Source organism: Nannospalax galili, unplaced genomic scaffold (assembly GCF_000622305.1).
Source record: "Nannospalax galili isolate Female #2095 unplaced genomic scaffold, S.galili_v1.0 scaffold713, whole genome shotgun sequence".
Classification (NCBI taxonomy): domain Eukaryota; kingdom Metazoa; phylum Chordata; class Mammalia; order Rodentia; family Spalacidae; genus Nannospalax; species Nannospalax galili.
Genome location: NW_008333780.1, coordinates 1390531 through 1409040, shown reverse-complemented (window position 1 = coordinate 1409040; position 18510 = coordinate 1390531). Strand labels below are relative to the sequence as shown.

Here is an 18510-nt window from a genome sequence, read left to right as displayed (position 1 = left end):
CTCACCAGTCTTCAACCATTCCTTCTTAAAAAAAAATTTATTTAGGGCCAGGCATGGTAGTACACACCTTTAATCCCAGCATTCAGGAGGTAGAAGCAGAGGGATCACTGAGAGATCAGGCCAGCCTGGTCTACACAGCAAGTTCCATGCCAGCTGGGTCTATAGGGAGACCCTGTCAAAAAAAGAAAAAAGAAAAAAGAAAAAAAACACATTTATTTGTCTGTTTACTTATTTATTATTGTATGTATGTATAATGGGGGGCGCACATGTGTGCTATGGCTCATATGTAAAGATCAGAGGACAACTCTGTGGAGTCCATTTTCTCCTTACACCTTTATGTGGGTTCTGGAGACTGAATTCAGGTCACCAGTCTTCTTGCCAAGTGTTCCTACCTTCTGAGCCATCTTGCTGGACCCCAACCATTCCTTATTTAAGGACATCATTGCCTCCCTACATCATAGGGAAGGTGCGAAAGATACAAAGAGTTACTTTGAGCATATATGGGGCTTTGTCTACATAACTCAGGAGATAAAGGCACTTGCTTTGCAAGCCTGATGATCTGAGTTTGATACTTGGAATCTACCTAGAGGTGGAAGGAGATAACCAACTCCACAAAGTTGCCCTCTGACCTCCATACATGCACCATGTCACACAGGTCCACATATATATCATGCACACACACATACAACAACAATAACAATAAATAAAAGCTTTAAAGCACATGTAAGATTAATATTTGTGGCTGACAAGGCCCGAATCCTTCCTATCAGTTTTCTCATCCACTTCCCCTCTTGATCTTTACAAGGACCCATGAAGCAAGGACAGAAAGGATTATTTCTTCATGGTTAATTGGGGAAACAGGTGCAGGGAATGGGAAGGGTTACTTACATCATAAAACAAGCAGGGCAGAGACAGGACTAGAACTCTGGACCCTTGAGTCATACATTAGTTTTGACCTTCCCCAGACTTGTAGATTCTTCCCCTGACCAGCACCAAACCACCAAGTCTCTGCAACAGGCCCCACATAGATGTGGTAGCAGCCTTGCTCTCCTCTTCCCACAGGTCTCCAGGGGTTGCTTGGCAACCAGAATCAGCAGCAAATGGCCTCTTTCTAGTTGGGTCTGCTGCTGTGAAGGTACTTAGTCTCCCTCCCCTCACACTTGTGCATACTCTTGAACCTATTGATGAGGCTTCACCCCTAGCTCTACCTCCCCAGTGAGATTTTCTTCTCTGATCCTCATAACTGGCCTCTCAGGAAACAGAGGGAACTCTCAAAAACCTATGTGGTAAGGGAACCAGAGAGCAAGATCCTCCCAATGCCCCTATCATCACAAAGAAACATCCATTGTGGGTGGTCTTGCTGAGTGATGCTGATACTCCTCCCTAACCCCTCAATGTTCCACTGAGAACAGCTTCCTGAAATCCCCTAGGAGAGCTCAAATGGGTTGGGGGAATTGAATGAACACTTCATACCATGTTGCTGAGTCACCAGGTGCTGTTTTAGCACTCCTGGAACCGTAGAAAACTTGGGAGGGGACGTAGTAGCCTTTTGTATGTGGAGCAGGAGCCAGAACCTAACATTTCTTACATTCCTAATATGCGCAGACACTATATCCGCTATCATATAGCGCCCCCCAGAAACCCCTGTAATATTTTACAATTGGAGATATTAGGTGTTCGTAGAAGCAAACTGACCTACTGAAAGTCACAGAGATTTTTTTTTAATCACAGAAATTTTGTGTGAAGTGTGTGGGGTGTGTGTGTTACTCTCTCTGCCTTTATAATTAATTGGTCATCAAAACTAGTAAATTCCTAGGTCTCTCTCATTTCTATTCTGTCACTTGTCACTGTTTCTTCTCGGTATGATGGACTGAATGCCTGTGTCCTCTAGAAATTCCTATGTTGAAACTCTAACTCAAAGTGTGGCTGTATTTGGAGACAGGACCTCTAAGGACATTACTAAGGTTAAATAAGGCATGAAGGTTAGGTTTTGATTTAACAGGATTAGTGTCATGGGAGACCTTACACTCTCTTTCTCCTGCATGGCCGAATGCTGGGGGAGGGCCTTGTGGGCACACAGTGAAGAGGCAGTCATTTGAATCCTTGCTGGCATGTAGATCTTGAACTTCCTAGCCTCTAGAACTGTAAGAAAATAATCCTGCTGTTTAAGCCACTCAGTCTGTGGTACTATTACTGCCCAAGTAGACTAGTGCACTTGGCTCAGACCCTCAGAGTGTGCCACCCTGCAGGTAGCACTCATTTTCCCTTTCTTTCATACTGGTCAATAGTATTTATTTATTTATTTATCTATCTATCTATCTATCTATTTATTTAGTCTTTTTGAGACAGGGTCTCCCTGTACCCCCATCTGACCTGGAACTCGCTATATAAACCAGGCTGGCCTCAAACTCAAGAGATCTCCTGCCTCTGCCTCCCAAATTCTGGGATTAAAGGCATGAGCCACCACACCCAGTGTATTTATTTATTTAGATTTAAATGGTTACACATGGTATAACTGATATATAAAAGAGCATTTAATGTACACAGCTTAATGGGTTTGGATCTAAACTACAGTTTCTTATTTCTATCTACCCTTGACCTAAAGTCAGAAATTTTTCTAAGTTGCAAATCTGACTTCATCAAGCCCTCCTATGGATCCCCTAATGTTTATCGTAAAGGTCTCCAAAATTTTTAAATTTTATTTATGTGTGTGAGTGTTTTGCCTGCATGTATGTAACTGCAACACGTACATGAAATGCCCGTGAGGCCAGAAGAGGGCATCAGCTCCCCTGGAACTGGAGTTACGTATGGTTGTTAGCTGCCATATGGGTGCTGAGAATTGAACCCAGGTCTTCTGCAAGAGCAGGCAGTGCTCTTAACCACTGAGCCACTTCTCCAGCCTTGAGGTCTCTAAACTTTTATCTATTTAAGTAAGAAAAATTTTGGTACATCATACACATACACATAGATTATATATTTCTATATGACATATAAAAATAAAATAGGAGCTAGGGAGATGGCTCAGTTGGTAAAGTGCTGTCCATGTAAGCCTGAGGACCTGAGGTTAGATCTCCACACCCATGTAGAAGCCTGGTGTGGTAGCATATGCCTGTTATCTCCACACTTAGAAGTTGAGACAGAGGATCCCTGGAGCTCTCTGGCCAGCTTATCTTCCTGGAATTTGTGAGAGACCATGCCTCAAAAAACAAAGTGAGAACAATAGAAGATGCCTGAGGCTGTTGGGATGGCTCATTGGGCAAAGGCACTTGCTGCCAAATGATTGCAAGTCGGATGGCCTGAGTCCATCCCTAGAGCTCACATATAAAGGAAGAAACTCAGGGCTGGAGAAATGGCTCAGCAGTTAAGAATGTATAGTGCTCTGGCAGAGGACCTATGTTCAGTCCCCAGCACCCACATCTGGAGACTCACAACCATTTATAACTCCAGCTCCAAAGAATCTGATACCCTCTTTTGACACCCCAGCACCAACAGGCACCACATTCATGTGCACAACCTCCCTCCCCCCAAAACACACACAATTAAAAATCTTTTCTTAGTTGTGAACCTGAGCTTTTAACAGCTGTGTCAGCTCTCCAGCCAAATATATATATATATATATATATATATTTTTTTTTTTAAAGGAAGAAACTTCTGAAAGGTTTTATGATGTATCTGACACCATCCTTTTAAAAATGGCTCCTGGCAAATTCACAGGAGTACTGCTTTTTCCCACTGCTTTCACTAGCACTTACACAGGTAAAATACACATATCAAAATAAAATAAACAATATTTAAATTTTAAAGTAAACAGTACAGAAAAATATAAAAGCACACATAACTAAAAATCCTTTGATAAAAAATTTTAAGTAAAGCCATGTGATTGACTAAGTTAGATCTAACCAGGTTGGCATTGATTTTATCTTGAAACATGGTTAATGATGAACCTGTGCCAGCAAGCTGGTGACAGATCAATTCAGTCAGTTTTTTTGTTTTTTTTTTAATACTCACTTGGCCTCACTAAGCATAGTCTTCAACTGGAGGCCTCTTTACTGGACTCTTCAAAAGCCATATATCCATTGTGATAGTTTAATTAAAACTAAATAGTATAATGAATAAATCTACTTTTACCAGGCACAGGGAAACTGCAAAAGCTCACAGTAAACAAAAGCATGAGGGAGGAAGCCACCACTGTCCAAGAGCTAAGGAAGCTCTTAGAAGGGGAGAATGTCTCTTGCTTCAGGATTTTTCAATTGTAGAATACATGACCACATGATCATCTGGTATAGGAATCACATGAGGATATCTGTGCCAATCTGCATAGTAAATTCTAGTAAAAAATTTATTGTATGTTTATAGATTTAATAAGTTCTAATATTTTCTTCAGCTCCCTAAACAGTCGTCAGTCACTGGCCGTCCTCTTGCCAATGGCAGTAGTCCTCTGTGTTTTATGCCAGGTCTCTCAAACCCCCAATCATCTGACTAGTGAAGATTTCTTTCATTGGCCTCTCCATCTTTTTGACAGTGTTGATCCAGTTCAGTATGTTGATCACCATGTCTCGCTGTGCCAGGGATGATGTCAGATAATATAAGGGAAAGCACCTAGTACATGGTAGCATGGTAGATGCTTTTATAAATGTTCATTGACTCCCACTGTAGGGCAGCTAAGCTATATCAGTGGTTCTCCAATTCTAGTCTGCCTTCAAACCATCTCCTAGCACAGATTTGGACCCCATTGCCAACATTCAGTATGTCTGTAGTGAAGCCTAAGAATATGAATTTCTAACAAATTTCCAAGTGTTGCTGATGTGGTTGGACCACAATTTGAGAAACAATAAATTAGACAACTTACATGGCTTCTCCTATTTCTAATGATTTATGTTTCCTCTTCTGTAAAATAGGACTGTATTGAAATACCATGCAGCTAACTAGGCATGGTAGCCCATGCCTTTAATCCTGGAATTTCAGAGGCACAGGCAAGTGGATATCTCTCTGAGTTCAAGGCCGGCCTAGTCTACATAGCAAGTTCTAGGCCACCAAGGCCAGTGAGAGCTGTCTCAAAAAAATACTCTGTATCTCATAATGTTTATCATAATATTAATATAGAAGAAATAATTTATAAGAACTAATGTAAAAAATTCCAATAAGATATATGTACAATATAGTATTGTACATTTAACAAGTATAATAGGTTAAATAAACATACATGTTTTGAATACTTTCACAAATTTTCAAAATTTCCAACCAAGTGTTAATTTATTAAGATAGTATATGATCTACAAATTGCTCTAGTTTCTGAACTCGGTGCATGTTTTTTATTACCATCGTTAAATAACAATAGTAGTTGAATCTTCAACTTCCAATATTGTCAGTCCTCTATGATCCTTTCCTCCCAGTGTTCACACCTCTGTGTAGTTTTGCCCCACAATGAATCAGTGACCAAAAGAATACTTTAGGATACACGAGAGACATTGCCATTTCTTTGGTTGCTTAGGTCTGTCACAGTGGGGAAAACTAGCTGTCAGACAGAGCCAGATAGGAGGAAGGAGGGCCAGGAGAAGCCAGATAGGAGGAAGGAGGGCCTCCTCCAACAGCCAGCACAAGACACCAAGTAAGCCACTCTGGAAGTGGATCCTCCCGCTCTCTTCAATCCTTCAGCTGACCACAACTCAAACCAACATCTGGTTACATTTCATGAGAGGCCCCAAGCCATCCCTAATGTTAAACCACTGAAACTATGAGATAATAAATTATTACTCTTGTTTAAAAAAGTCATTTGTTGTGCAACAACAGATAACTAATTCATAGCTAACATCTTTTGTGCATTTACTATCTCCCAGGAATGACATGAGAGTAGCAGACCCATGAGTAGATGATATTACAATCCCCTCAAAAGAAAGGGATTAAATTTAGTAAAGTTTCCATGGTCCGTAACTCTAAAACTTAGTTTCTAGGTTACCCCTTTATATAAGCCAGAATAAAGCATTTTGGACAGTTAAGTGGCAGAAGCAACTGAACCCCCAAAAGAGACAGGGTAACAGAGGCCCAGACCTGAAACGGCATAAAATCCGGGAGTTCTAACCGGTCCCCCTTAGAGCCCGAGTCTGCAGACTGCTTACATCTCTGGACAGTTCTGCCCACAACGCCCAGCACTCACCCAGATCTGCAGCTTCACTCGCTTCTCATGGCGGTAGACTGTCTTCACCTTGAAGTCAATGCCCACGGTGCTGACAAAGGCTGGAGTGAAGGTGTCATCAGCGTAGCGGAAAAGGAAGGAGGTCTTGCCGACGCTGCTGTTGCCAATGATGAGCAGCTTGAACATGTAGTCAAAATTCTGGTCAGAGGTATCTTTAACTCCGGTTTTACCATCAGTCACTGAAGCCATCTGCAAGAGAGACCTGCGGTCACCCCAGAACTCACCGCCAGTGTGACTTTAATGGTCAGGTGCCATTCAAATAGTCACTCTGTACTCTAGTATTATACAGGAAATACACACTACTCAGAGCCACCCCACCACTGTACCTGTCCCAAATGTTGGCTCAGGACTGGGGAGGAACCGCAGCTCCTCCCATTCATTCCTTCAGCAAATATTTACTGAGCACTTGTTCTGGGGTGAGCCCTTGTACTGAGCATGGCAAGGCTTACAAACGAATCAGACATGGTGACTGATCTCTGGATTGCCACAGACTACAGTACACTGTGATGTTAGCCATTTTTATTTGTTTATAAGAGAAAAACTCTTCTATGAAAGTATCATAAAAACTTCAGTTCAATTGTATTTAATTTCAAATACACGCTAAAAATAACTCACCAAAATTTTACTTTTTATAAATAGTACATTTCCACCAAGTGTAATTTTTAGCACAAAATGTAATATGGAACCTAATGCTTTATATTGAAAATCAAGTGTTGTTCCTACCCCTGGCTTCCAATCCCCAGGTCCTACTCAGAGGCAAACATGACCAATGTATGTGTCTTTTAGAGACAGACTTTGTATATACAAGAATAGAACTCTACTTATACATTTACTAATAAGTAAGTGATAGCATAACATGCATTCTAGTCTATACTTTCTAAGTATGTTTTTAATGGCTGAAATCATACACATAGCAGGTGTAAACTAAAATGTATAGTGTATTACCATTTGGCAAAAGTACTTAAATTTTAAAAGTACTTAATTTAGGGCTGGAGAGATGGTTCAGTAGCTAAGAGCACTGGCTGTTCTTGCAGAGGAGCTGGGTTCAATTCCCAGCATCCACATGGTGGCTAACAACTGTCAGTAACTCCAGTCCCAGGGGAATCTAATGCATTCTTCTGACCTCTGAGGGCATCGCATGATACGGGTGCACTTACATACATGCAGGCAATACATTCATACACATGGAATAAAAATAATAAGTAAAAAAGTACTTAGTTTAAAAAGCACTGAGACTTTACGCTTCATAAATATCATTTCAGTAGTATTTATATCGTATAGCCCATCCTCTTTTATAGGCTCAGTCCTTTAATGTTAGCACTCTCTAGAGAGGTGTGTTTAATTTTGAGTAATTTAAATAATTTAATTTTGCTTTTCTCTTTCTTTACACATTTTTTAAAATTACATTTATTTATTGTGTGGGGGTGGGGAGCACATGTGTGCCACACTGCACCTGTGGAGGCAAGGGAACAATTTGCAAGAGTGAGTTCTCTCCTTCTACCATATGGGTTCTGGGAATTGCACTTAAGTTCTCAGACTGACAGCCAGCACCTTTACCCAACGAGCCATCTCCCCGGTCCTCTATTCTTATTATAAATTACACTGCAGTGGACATTTTTATATAACTCTTTATTTGCTTTCTTAATTATTTCCCTAGGGTAGAGTCTGAGAGAGAACTGCCGATCAAGAGCAGCTTACTAAAACATGGATTTGATTCTCACCTCAATTTCATGTCCTTTATTTTATCCACTAAGCAAATCTTGGAAATGAAAGTTTGAAGGGTAGGGATTATTAATCCCATTTGAATTAAGGAGATTTCCCCCAAGCCTCAGAACTAATGGCAGACAGTAGGCTCCATACCCTGCAGTGTTAGGGAAAGTGTAAAATTGTTGTTCTATTCATCAGTTGAATTCCTGGATAAATCATATTGGCTCTATAAGCCACCTCATTTACCCTAAAATAGGGGAAATATCACCTACTTCATGGAGCTGTGGCATACATAGAATCAGCAGCACTATATGTGATAATTTGGTACTGGTTTTTGGAAGCTACCCAGTACTTATTTCTGCAGTCAAATCTTATTCAACTGTCTTCACCCTCATTTGGGCTCTGTTATTTGCACCTGTTTTACAATGAACTGCTTGCTTCCCCTTCTGAATTCAAAGAAGGTTTATCTATCTTTCAAGAGTCAACACCTATAGTAAATACTTAGGGGATTCTACTGCTTTGAATAAACATTTATCTAGCATTTTCCATGTACCAGACTACCAATATATATTTCATATTACTTTTTTCTATAAGATGGTCTTACACTTTTTAGCAATTTCTAAATTATTATTTTTTGTTTATGTGTGTGATCCTGTGTGGGCTTATATGCAGCACATGCATGCAAGGAGCCTGTGAAGGCTGGAAGAGGATGTCAAATCCCCTGAAACTGGAATTATGAGCTGCCCAGCATGGGTGCTGGGAACCAAACCCAGGTCCTCTGCAAGAGCAGTAAGGGCTCTTAACCACTGAGCCATCTCTCCAGGTTTACATGGTTTTGTTTTGGTTTGGTTTTGGTGGTGGTGGTTTGTTGTTTGTTTTGAGACAGGCTATTGCTTTGGAACTCACTATGTAGCTGGTCTTGAACTTACCATTCTTCTGCCTCAGCCTCCCAAATGCTAGAATTATAGGCATGTGCCACCATATCCAGGAATTTATAGACTCAAAAGATCTTGAAGCTGGGCATGATGTAACACTAGGATTCAGGAGGTGGAAGCAGGAGGATTGAGTGGATCGTCTTCAGCTACATATTACATTTGAGGCTAGCCTGAGCTACATGAGACATTGAAAAAATTAATTTTTTAAAAGGAATCTTGGAAGGTCCACTTTATCATAACAGAAAGCCTTGCTACTGGACCCAGTTTGCCCAGTATCTCAGTGTACTCACCCGATAATAATGTCTACCCATGAAGCTGCTGAGATGTTTAAATAGGAAAATGAATATAAACGTGCTTTTTTCACTGTGTGAAAAAAATACATGTTGCCTCATGTAGAATCCCTTATTAGCTATGCCTGCTATGAGGAGAAGAGAGACGAATGCCACAAGAATACAAGTTATAATTCTTGGTCTGATCTAGCTGATCTTCCTCCTTCATTTGATTGAGGCTCATAAAATTATTTGACCAAGTTCACACAGCAAGTCAGTCCATGACCAGAACTTCTGTTACCTAATATCCCCCAGATTTGACCAGGCTTAAGGAAAATAAACACCGTAAGAAGTTTAAGTTGAGTAAAGAAGCATCCCCAGGACTGAGTGGAGACAACACACTACCCTTGGTACTGTGCTGTCAAATCTTTTTATCTGGACACAGTGCAGCTTTCCCAGTAGGTGGTATGAGAACCTAGAGAGGCAGAGAGCAGAGTGGAAGGGTTCAGACAGCAGCCCCTAAGGGCATCTGGTGGGGTGGGGGAGGGCACAGACATCTGGAAGAGAAGCAGAAAGCATCCCAGCAGGCAGCTGCCTGAGGCAAATCTGAGCAGACAGGTCACTGCACAGTGGTGCATGCATTTGTACGATAAGCATCAATCAAATCTTCCCTTTCTTTTGTGACAGTCCCATAAAATGATAAAGCTGTCTCCATGACAAGCAATACAGATGAAGGCCCAGGAACAATCTGGGAGCCTTTCTTAGTCCCAGGCTGGGGGAAAGGAAAGAAATGTCTCCTTGAACAGTTTCTGTGAAAAAAAATAAATAACCCTTTCAGTCTCCTGGGCTGCAGAAATCAACACCTAAGAAAGAAGCTGACTTTAGTTAGGAAAGAGGGAAGAAGAGGAAAGAGTCCTGCAGTTTAGCAGGAAGGAATTGACTCAATAAACGTAGTGAAGAATGGGTATACTTTTTGACAGAGTCAAAAGATTGACTGACATTAAGTCCAAGAGATCTGGGTTGAGCCCAGCTCTCTTAGTAATTGTGTAATTATAGGTAAACCACACCCCAAACCTCAGTTTCCTCAGTATAAAGTAAGTGAACTAAATGGCTTCCTGGCATAACTGTTATAAACATTAAAATTAGTATGAAAGAATGCTTTACAGGGTTTGGGGGGAGATGGTTCAGTCAGTAGAACACTACAAGCTCAAGGTCCTGAGTTCAATCCTCAGAACCTAAGTAAAAATGCTGGGCATGGTGCCAGGTGCTTGTAATCCCAGCACTGGGAAAGCAGACAGAAGGATCCCCAGGGCCAGCCAGTCTAGCCTAATTAGTGAGCCCCAGGCCAATAGGAGACCTAGTCTCAAAGGAGGTGGATGGTATTCCTGAGGGTGACACTTGAGGTTACCCCCTGGCCTTCACATGCAAGTGCACCAGTGCACACTCATGTACCTGTACACATGTATGCTGACACACACATACATGCACACATTTAAAAAAAGAAAGAATGCCTTATAAGCCTCTTAGTTTTAAAAAATTATTACATTTTTACGTACTTTTGTGTGCATATGTGGGGTGCAATGTTCATGTGGAGGAGGTCAGAGGACAACCATCAAGAGTCAGTTCTCTCCTTCCACCATGTGGATCCTGGGGATTGAACTCAGGTTGTAAAGCTTGGTGTCAAGCACCTTTATCCTCTGAGCAATCTCTAACTGAGCCATCTCACCAACCCTAAAAAACCTCTTAGGTTTTTGTTGTTTGTTTATTTGTTTGTTTGTCTCCATGCTCCATGTTTTGTTTTGTTTTTTTTGTAGCAAGCCATTCCAAGTGATAGAAGTAGTTTGGGGTTTGAAATAAAACAAACTAGATTCACTTTCCTGCTCTATCATTTATTAGCTGTGAGATCTGGAAAAGAAAATTTATATGACTAAGACACAGTTTTCTTCCTTTGTAAAATAAACATGGTTGGGAAGATTGTAGGTAATGTGGGTAATGCATTTAACATGCATGGAACATAGCAGACAGTCAATGAATGTAACTCTCTCTCCTCATCAGGGAGCATGTATCAGTGGAGTAAGAAGGGAGCACGAGGCCAGTGAGATGGCTCAGCAAGCAAAGTCTGATGACCTAAGTTCCATTCCCAGGACCCACATAAAGGTGGAAGGAGAGACCTGACTCACTCAAGTTATCTTCTGACCTCCACACATGCACTGTGGCATGCTTGCCCCCCCATCACATACACATACATATATAATATATATTTTTAATTAAAAAAGGAATTTGTCGCATGTAGACCTCACTCTATTATATGCAAACCCATCACTACCAACCTAGCCCAGCCCTACTGTTTTCCCAGGACTCTTAAAATCACAGAAACAGCATCATAGTAGCTACTACTTATTGAGCATCTACTAAATGCCAAGCATTCAGCTAGTTGCTTTGGGGGTATTCTATCTTCCACACAATTGAGACTTGATAAATATTAGGAGACAGGCATGGGTGCCATGGCTGATGGAATTCAGGCATACCTGCACAGCAACAGAGGCTTCTCTTTCATACAGAGCATTACAGATTACAAAGCTCTTATCACCCCCATTATTCTACTTGATTCTCACAACAATCCTCAGGGTAGATGAAGAAATTGAGGCAGGAGCACCCCCACAACTCAATTATTCACTTGCTCTACATTGACTCCGCACCTGTAACACTCTAGGCCCTCTGTCCTCTGCAGAGATGGAGAGGAAACCTCACGAGCTCATTCTCACACTTCCTTTCATATTACATCCTTTAAAAACCTGAAGATTTATCTATTGTCTGAAGATGACTTTAGATTTTTGCCCTTTCCCATATTGTATCTTCTAATGGGGACATGCTTTAGCTTACAGCTATCTAAATCTTTTATGCCCAAGAAACTTCCCTGACCCATCTGCCTCTCCCAGATTCCTCTCCTCTGACTTCCAACAGATTATGGCTTCCCACCACCACACGTGGCCTTTAGCAACTTTCACTGTCTTCCTCTGTTTTATTTTTATTCTGTGTGGTATATGTCTGTGTATACCTGTGTGTGTGTGTGTGTGTGTGTGTGTGTGTGTGTGTGTGCATGCTATGTGTGCCCATGTGAATGCAAGAGGTTAATGTCTGGTGTCTTCCTGTTATTCTCCACCTTATTTTTTGAGACAGGATCTGTCACTGAACCTGGAGCTCCAAATATCAAGCTCCAGGGATCTACCCCATCTCTGCCCCCACCACAGGGGGTTACAGGCATGAAGACCATGCTGGGCTCTTATGTGGGTGCTAGGGATTTGAACTCAGGACCTCAAGTTTGCATATCAACTTGCTCTTACCTGTTGAGCTGGCCTCCTTCCCCTTTTTTGAGGCATAGAACAGGTGTGCACCACACACACACATGCACACACACTCACTCCTTTGTCCACTGCTTTCCATCTGGGCTCTGGGAAGGTGGGATGGAGAAGCCCAAGCCACTCTACACCAGCATCTCAAAGTCTCTTCCATGCTTAGACCCCAGAACAGAGTTACTGGACGAATTGTTCTGTCCATATTCTCTTCTTGCTAATGACCCCAGTTGGCATTGTAATTGAAGTCTAGAGCCTGTGCTCCTCTAGTTCTGAGGAACCAAGACACAGTGCCTATGCTACACTCCAACCCCACAACCTTTCCCACCTCACACCACACCTGGTCTCCTTCCTAACCCAGCCCAGAGTCTCCCGCCCCAAACTCTCCAAGTTCCCTCAAGGTACCTCTGCTTCCAGCCTGGAGACCTTGCTCTGTTCCAGCTCTATCCCAGTGCCGTCTCCCAGTCCTGCCCATATCCAGGGTCTTCCCTGAGCTTCAACCCCTTCCTCTGCAGGCTGGCTGGACCCAACTGGACTCCCACTTTGGCCTTCGTCAAGCTTGCAGTCCCCGAGCCCCACCCCTCACTCCAGAGTCACCGCGACCCCCTCGCGGGTACCAGCAGGGCTCTGCTCCGCACTCTTTCGCTCCAGGATCCACACTCACACCCCGCAGCCCCCGATCCTCAATCCGACCTGTGCCCTTTCTTCTCAGTCCTCGCTCCCCTCAGCTCAAAGGGAGCTCCCCCTGCCCACCTTAGCGCTCCACCTGCAGGTCCTCTCGCCTGGCTCCCTCCATCCTTTCAGCATCCCTTTGCTGCGGTCGGCTGCCTGGCACGACTCTTCTCCCCCGAGCCCCCGGCCACTGCCCTTAGAGCTCCGCGGTGACCCCGGGATGCCCGGGCGAGGCCAGGCTCCGGCTCTACCGCGGTGCCCGCCCTGGCGGCCTCCCTCAGCCCTTCTCCCGGTCCCCTCCGCTGCCCAGGGCTTGGTCTCCGCGCCCGCCGCTGCTGGAGCGGCGCTGGGGCCGCGCCCCTTACCTCGGACCCGGCGCGGGGCTAGGGCTCGCTCGGGACCGCTGAACCGGACGGTCGCACCGGCGGCTGGAGGCGCTGGGAAAGGCTCTGGTCAGGTCTGGTCCTCCACCTAGGCGACGGACCGCAGGGCTGAGGCTCAGGCTCCCGCGGGGTCTAGGCTCCGCCCGGGGGCGGAGCCCGTGTAAGCCCCGCCCTGCCCCTCAGCTCCTGGCAGGTGTAGGGAGAGAGCCTAGATTCTTAGGAGCTCCCAGACCCTACTGTGATTTACTTATTCTTAGCCCACCATAGTCTGAACTTAGAGGGTAATCAAGAGGTTGGATGGTAATGGAAATGATGGCATGGAGTTCTGCTAGTTCCAAATTGTTTTACTATCCTCTCAGATGCTGAAGGAGGGAGCAGAACCTTACTGACTACAAGTGGAAGCTAAGCCAGAAACTTGGGTGTTACCCTCTGCCCTGAACATCCCTTTATGCTGGTAACGATACCACCTTAACATATCCCTTCCATTGCCTTTGCTCTGTGTAAGGTACCTTGGTTCAGGCCTCATTGCTTCTGGTCTGGACTAATGCCTCCTAATTCCTGCCTTCTCTCTCCGTCCTCTATGCCAGAGGCCTGAGTAACCTTTTGAAATGTCATCAGCCTTATTAAAATACCTCTCACTATAGCCCCATTACCATCATTAACATGGAGGCTGCCAGCTCTTACCTGAGCCTTAGGGGGTCTCAGCTCTTGCCAGGGGTGGTAGGTAGAGAAGTAAAGAACACCCAGCTTCTAACCCTGGTTTGGGCTTCATTTCTGGTTGTCCTGAGGCTACAGAACCTAGATGACAGTTTTGGTCTAGCATCATTGGCCTCTTCCACAGTCATCCTCATCCCAAATCTTAAAGGGGTTCATCAGATAACAAAACCATATTATTCCCAGGTCCATTCTGACTTTGTCTAAGATGTTTCTCCCCAGCCCAAGAAGCCACCCAGGCTAAGAGTGTCTCTGGCTACTCCATCAGTCTCATAACCCTTGTGCTGTTGAGAGTGTCTTGCCAGCCTTTCAGTCACATCCCCATTGCCTGTTTGGCTGCCAGCCTTTTTCTCTGTGTTCCCTAGGACCCTGGCTCTACCCACCACATGTTCAGAGTGCTTAGGTTACCCCTTTGCCTTTCCTGAAACCTTATCTTCCTCAGGACATTGTCCTTCTTGTTGCCCTCTGCAAGGTGCCTCTTCATTTTCCTACTCCCACATAGCATAACAGCAAGAGGTGGGGCCCCATTGCCACTCCCACCCTTGTACGTTTTGCCTGCCAGCTCCTTACCATTGACCTCTCTGCTCCTTATGCATGGAAGATTTCAGTCCCTGGGGGGCACAGTCACCTTCACTTGCTGCTTAGCTGTTCCTTGTCATCCCCTTGGTGACTTCAGTTAGCTATGGGGTCTTCTGGTCCCTCGTTCCTTGGCCTTCTCTTCACATGACCACTGCATTAACACCACAGTCACAGCCGAAACTTTTAATCACCTGGAACCTCTATAATCTCAAAACCAAACACCTCAGCCCGCGCTGTTCCTTTGCTCCCATAAGGCCCCGGTTTCCTCATTTCAAAATGGATGAGAGATAATGAGTAGCCATTCTTCACAGGAATAATGAGATAACATATAAAACCATCTTTTCAAAGTTATGAAACAATATGAGAACAGACGGTATTGCTTTATGTAGCCTGAGGTCTGCTTGCTTTCCCCTCTCCCCTGAAAGGCCATGTAATATAGAAGAGAACAAAGGCTTGGGCCCAGACAGACCTGGTTTTCTATCCTTATTTCACTACTTGCTTACTGTGTGGTCTTGGACCCGTTACCTCATTTTTCTGACACATGCACCCCTTCTCATCTTTAGGAAAGTCAATAACAAGAATTGTTGTGAAGATCAAATGAGAAAACGGGTTACTAGAAAGCACCTGATAGAATGCCAAGCACACAAGTACTCAATAAATATCAAACGCTGTTGTTATTATAACAGAAAATGCCATTTTAACCACAGTTGGCTTCTAAGAAGGATAGGCCCCAATGCACAGAAGATTATTTTCATCTATGTGAGACCTTGATGAATGTAAATTTTGGAGGAAGAGAGCACCAGATTGCTATGTTAAAAAGGGGGGCAGAGGGTTGGAGAGATGGATCAGCCGCTAAGAGCATCGGCTGTTCTTACAGAGGACCCAGGTCCGAATCCCAGCACCCACTGGTGGCTAACAACCATTCATAACTCCAGTTCCAGGGGACCCAACCACTCTCTTCTGACCTCCGCAGGCATTGCACAACATGGGTACACTTACATATATGCAGGTAATATATCCATACACATAAAAATAATAAATTAAAATGTTTAAAATTATAAAAAAGAAGGGAGGGAAATTTGCAATTCACATGGCAAAATGAGAGGAAATCGTAATAGAGATTACAGAAGAAAAAGAAAAAGATGAGTAAGAAAGTTCAGTGTAGAGCTAAGGGGATGGCTCAACATGGGTGTGATGCCTCAGTGGGTAAAGCACTTGCCCAATAAGTGTAAGGACCTGAGTTCAGATCCCCAGAACCCACATAAAGCAGGAAGCAATAGCACCATCCAGTAATCCCTGCACTCCTATAGCAAGATGGGAGGTGGAGACAGAATTCCAGAAAACTCTCAGGCTAGCTACCCTGGCACACAATGGCCTTGATTTAAGACTGTCTTAAATGAAGGTGGAAGGAGAGGACCAACACTTTGACCTGTACACTGCACCATCGACTCTCTCTCTCTCTCTCTCTCTCTCTCTCTCTCTCTCTCTCTCTCTCTCTCAAGTAAAGGTGGGTGCTAATTAAGCACAAAGGCAGAAGCCCTCCCATGTTCAGCAGGCAAAAGGGTGTACAGCAGCGGGGTGCCTAAAAGGGGCTATGTGAGTTGTTACACATATGATGTGATTCCTCCTGTGACTCTGAAGGTGTTAGAAAAGACTAACACACCCAGGGATGCTTTCTGGAGAGGGTAATTATGAGAGTGCTTGAGTACGGAAGTGTCCATCTTAATTGAAAAAGGAGACTGGAGGTAGAGGTACAAACCGTCAAGGAATCTACAGAGATAATGTGGAAATTTTTGAAATCACAAGAGTTATAAAATGTGAAAATGAGGCTCAAGTCTATTGGATTAAGATCTTAAAGGTTCAGAAAGAACACATTCCACATTTGCATTGCATCATTTATGTTCCCAATGACTACTTTCCTGTTTTACAAGTGGGTGGCCAGCCACCAAGGGCAGGGCAAGCCAAATGAAATCATTTTAGACTGTCTTCACTTCTAGAAGAATGTTAAGGGAGACAAAACTCTGCTTTTTTTTTTTTTTGATCAGATGGCTATCATCTAAAATCATAGAAATATACTAGGATCCTTTAACTACAGTAGGATTGCTTACGCCGTCTGTCTCATTTCATCCTCAACGTGATCATTCAAGTTATGGATTATCAGTACACATCTTACCCCCACTTGTTAAGATATGTACTTTCTCAAGTCAATTTACAGTTAAGAGCACACCACACCCATTCCCAGGGAGTCAGCCCTTTTTTATACATAAGAAAACAGAAGTCAGAAAACTTAGGTCACATATTTGGTAAATGGAAGAACTAGATATTTGGTCTGTCTGGTCTGTGCTCAAGATCAGGACATTTTCTAAAAATGAGACTGCACATTTTAGTTTTTCAGTGGACACCATTAACATTACAATATCTATAAACAAAACTGCCTTAAATCTTTAAGAGTACAGAAATCAGTACTCTCCTCTTGGTCTTAGTTTTCACATGAAACATAAAACTGATACATTTGATAAAACAAAAGTCACTGCTCAGAAAAGGTAGTGGCATAAATGGATGGCATTTGGAATGAGCACAGAAGTTATTCCAGTTATAAATTCCCTTCTAATGAACCACTCCCCAGATTCAATTGCTTGGAACAGTGGTAATTTATTATTTATCAAAATTCTGTGGGCGGTTGAATGGCTCCTTCCCAGTGTCACCTGGACTCACTTGTGAGATGTGTTCAGCTGGAAGGTCAGCTGGTTGAGGAGGAGAATCCAAGACCTCTTCACTCGTCCATCTTACCATTGGTGCTGGCTGAGGCCTGGGTGCCACAGTTCTTCCCTATGCTGTCTCTCATCCACAGTAGGCTACTTACATGGTAGCCTCAGGATGGTATTCCAAGAGGGTAAAGGTAGAAGATACAATGTCTAAAGCTAAGCCTCAGAAATCTCATCTCTGCTGCTATTAGCCAGGTCAAGCCCCAAGCCCAGCCCAGATTCAAGAGAAAGGAGAAATAAATTCCACCTGTGATTCAGATGAAGTCTTAAGTCACATCACACAAACAGGGAGGGAAGGACCTATGGCCTTTGCCACTCTACACTAGGAATGGAAACAGATTTGGGCCATGATAAAAAATGATGAGTATTTCCAGTGTCTCATTGTGCAATGATTGTTCTTTGCTTTTTCCTCTATTTCAGTTTCTCTATTTGTAAAACAAATGAACATGCAAGTCCATTTTCCCTCCTGCATCTCCTTACAAAGTGAAACTGATTAAAACGCACACCAAGCTTACCGCCCCATTGACAAACTACACCACTGGGGTGTCAATGGGGTGGAATATGAGACATACTCAGAAAACATTTGACATGCAATCAAGTGGCCAGAACCCAGGAACAGCCCACTACTCCTCCCTCCCACTTTCTACCCTGCTGACCCTTCACCGGTGCCAGCCCATTCGTGCTCTCTCTCTCTCTCTCTCTCTCTCTCTCTCTCTCTCTCTCTCTCTCTCTCTCTCTCTCTTTCTCTCTCTCTCTCTGGAGGGCTCCATTCCATCCCTTGCCTCCTTTCTTTCCTACTCCCACTTGAGCCTCCAGTAATCCCTGTGACCCACACTCCACATGGCAGCAGAGGCCTCTTCCTAAGCTCAGCTTCGAACCCGCACTGCCTTGCTCTGATGCTCATTTGTTTAACACGAGCACATGGCCCTACCACCTTTCA

At 43.6% G+C, this 18510-nt stretch overlaps 1 protein-coding gene across 1 annotated transcript in view; it reads right to left on the bottom strand.

Annotated features, from left to right (window-relative positions):
• Rab3b (RAB3B, member RAS oncogene family) overlaps window positions 1-13630 on the bottom strand; it is a 61174-nt gene extending 47544 nt beyond the window's left edge. The window contains exons 1-2 of the mRNA XM_008828443.2: window positions 13495-13630; window positions 6155-6382 (exon numbers count right to left, since the gene is read on the bottom strand). Of these exons, the coding sequence (XP_008826665.1) occupies window positions 6155-6382 (228 nt within the window). The 5' untranslated portion in view covers window positions 13495-13630. The remainder of the gene's footprint in view (window positions 1-6154; window positions 6383-13494) is intronic.
• Window positions 13631-18510: the final 4880 nt, after the last annotated feature.